General features: G+C 40.2%; 1 protein-coding gene across 1 annotated transcript; it reads right to left on the reverse strand.

Moving 5' to 3' along the window:
- Window positions 1-1,463: 1,463 nt before the first annotated feature.
- Window positions 1,464-2,599, reverse strand: LOC106522530 (mesoderm posterior protein 1). Its single transcript, XM_014015561.1, has 2 exons — window positions 1,837-2,599; window positions 1,464-1,738 (listed from the first exon to the last, which is right to left on the reverse strand). The coding sequence occupies exons 1-2, from the start codon at window positions 2,575-2,577 to the stop codon at window positions 1,685-1,687; spliced, it is 795 nt and encodes a 264-aa protein (XP_013871015.1). The 5' UTR covers window positions 2,578-2,599; the 3' UTR covers window positions 1,464-1,684.
- Window positions 2,600-3,145: the final 546 nt, after the last annotated feature.

Below are 3,145 nucleotides of genomic sequence, written 5' to 3' on the forward strand. Positions count from 1 at the left end.
TTTGATGAAAACACCTTTTTCTATGGAATGCTGCTGATGACATTAGATATAATTTTATTTTATTTTATTCAATTTATTTTAGTCATAAAACAAAATAAAACAATCTATATATAGTAAATAATAATAATAATAACAATAATAATAATAATAATAATAATAATAATAATAATAATAATAAAGCAAATTATGCCATGAATGAAAAGAAATAAAGATAATAAAAAATAATGAATGCTCGCACATTATTATCTCATGGCCACAGGGTATATTGCAGTCATTTCCATGCAGATACTGTTGAGTGTTAACATGGACAAGTTTGAATTAAATTAATTTTATTATAGGAATAAATGACAATGACATACTTCAGTTACCTGTGGTTAGACATGGAGTAATTCTTAGCAAAAGACACTTAATTTGGCTGCTCAAAAAAATGATCACATTACTTCCTTGTGGCCACGAGATAGTAATGCATGGCCACATATTTTATTTTCATCCAGTGTCAACACACAGGCTCCATACTTTCCAGCATTCAGTGAAATGGAGATAATTTTCTCTTTCCTGCTGAATAATTGTAAAATTATCTCAGCACTGTTTTGTATGTGTTAAAATAGACTTTAGTGCTCTTTAACTTGTTGCTTGTTTACAAGTTTACTTCTGATTTAAAGAACTTCTCTGTAGGTTTTACTCTTTTCCAGCATAAATAACAATGACCAACGGTAAGCAAAGCATGTGTTTAAAAAAGTCATTTTGTAGAAACAAACTTTAACTCTTGTGAGGTCTGCTGCGTGTGTTCATCCAAAGTACTTCAGTTTTTCCAAACACATTAAAATAGTAATATATGCTGCAGGTCAAAAGTTTTAGAGCACCCTCAGTTATCCAGTTTTTTAAATTTGATATTCARGCAGCTCAAGTCCAATGAACAGCTTGAAAGGGTACATAAGTGCTGAACTGACAGAGGTTTTTTAAAAAAAGCTGTAAGGTTACCTAAAACTAAAAAACAAGGTGTCTTTGAGTGGAAACTCTGACAGGAAGAAGTGTGACAGACCCAACCCTGGATCCAGCAAGTCAGCAAATCATCACAACTCTTGAATGACCAATATAAATGTAACAARTTAAAACAGTTTGTGCATCAAACTGCTCATTTAAAAACAAGCTTCACAAGAATGACACCCTATTTTTCACTATCCTAACCCCTGATTTGGTCTATGACCACCAGAGGGAGTCTCTATTATCACGACTCCACCAGAGAGCCAATATAACCCTCCTGCTGCCCCCGGGTCAAAATAACCCACAGGACTGGCCATTTTGAACTGAGGGCAGCAGAAGTGACATTAAAGAATACACACTTCTTAAGCAATACATTTGACATTGCAACATTTTAAAAGGTTCTTTACAAAATCAGTTTTTATAATAATTTGTAAATAAGAACTATTAATATTAAACAACCAAAATAATAGAAGCTTAAAAAGGACAAGAAATAAGTTTATTATAAATAGTGAGGTAAGAAAATATTTAAAAAATAGCTGTTAGACATTTATTTACAAGAAATACATTCAGTGATATAATAAATAAAAGTATATGAATAAGATATATTTTAAATTAAAAAATTGATTCACATTTAGGCAGTAAAACCACTTCAGAAGTTTGGGTCTATTGTTGGACAGCGGCTCTTTGGTGAGTTCAGTGTTTAACCCCAGTAGTCTCTTGGAACCAAAGGGATGCAGAAGTCATTACCGCACATCTGTTGGAGGAATGAAAAAAAAAAGAAATATAATAATATTCTGAACATAACGTGACATATTTGGGATTTTTTTTAGAAAAAATTATGTATTCACAAACCTGACAAGAGGGCTGGGAGGTTGGAGRTGAATGCAGAACTGTGTCTGTGCTCACATCCCCCTGCGGTGCTTCACTGTACTGTGGGCTCAACGGGTCCACTCCAAGTCCACACCCCCCAGAATGCAGCCAGGCGTTCTGGCTGTGACACTGAGATGGGTACAGGCTCTGGCTTTGGTTCTGGTCCTGCRTCGATCCTCCAGCAGAGGCCCTCTGGAAGTATCTGATGATATCAGGAGAGGAGGGGCCGCTGGCTGAGGCGTCTCCTTGTTCCCTCCTCTGAAAYGGCGCCTCCTCGCTGAGGCCCAGCTGGGCCGACAGGTAGGAGATGTAGCGGATGGTGAGGCGCAGCGTCTCGATCTTCGTTAGCGTCTGTCCAACAGGGGCCACAGAGGGCGGGAGGTAGGACCTGAGGTGGTGCAGGGCCTTCGTCAAGTCCCTCATCCTCAGCTTCTCCTTCTCGCTGGCGCTCTCCCTCTGTTTGCTGCGAAACCGGGMGGCCCGGCCCATCTTCTGGCCTCCTGAAGACATGGAAGAAGGCGAGGACTCCAGACTCTGAGGGTATCCAGTATTAGCTGCCTTGGGAGTGGACTGTGGAGGCTGCAGGTAGGACGGGGAGAGGCTGGAGTCCATGGAGTGGACCGGAGAGAGCGTCTCTGGGGAAGAAACGCAGGAGAGCTCCGAATCTGAGCACCACTGGTACCGCAGACCGTAGTCGAGGAGCGGGACCGAGGAGGTGTCCATGTTGTGTGGAGGAACCCGGTGGTCTGACGGCARGGATTGCTTCTCAGCTCTGCTCCTCTGGTTTATAAGTCCAGGCCAGGCCGCAGAGGTGTGAAGTGACACCTCTGCAGATTCTGACTAAAAAGCAGAGACCACTGCCCCTGAGCACACACACATCAGCAGCAGTGAGACCCTCTTCCAGGACCTCTCTCTCCTCCAGGAATGTTCATCTTCAGGCGCAGAAGTGTGAATTTTGACTCCTACCGAAAACAATAAACATTTTAGCTTTCTGGGGATTCGTCCCTGCAGGAAGCCAGATGCATTCTGCACATGTTTAACAGATTTACTTTTTATTTTTATTTTTACTTTTTAACATTTCTAAAAGTCAGACAACGAAGAATAAAGTAGAAGAACTGTCCACCACAAAAACAAAACCATTTCGGGGCATGTCTGCAGCCTTCCAGAAATTATAATTATTGAGGAAAATCCATTTTTTAAAACATAATTATTCTGAAATGTTCCTCACACCGGTATTATTTGAGAAGCTTATTTGGTTGTCTCTATGTGTGATCATACAGCTATAGAAGAG

Source organism: Austrofundulus limnaeus, unplaced genomic scaffold (genome assembly GCF_001266775.1).
Source record: "Austrofundulus limnaeus strain Quisiro unplaced genomic scaffold, Austrofundulus_limnaeus-1.0 Scaffold131, whole genome shotgun sequence".
NCBI lineage: Eukaryota > Metazoa > Chordata > Actinopteri > Cyprinodontiformes > Rivulidae > Austrofundulus > Austrofundulus limnaeus.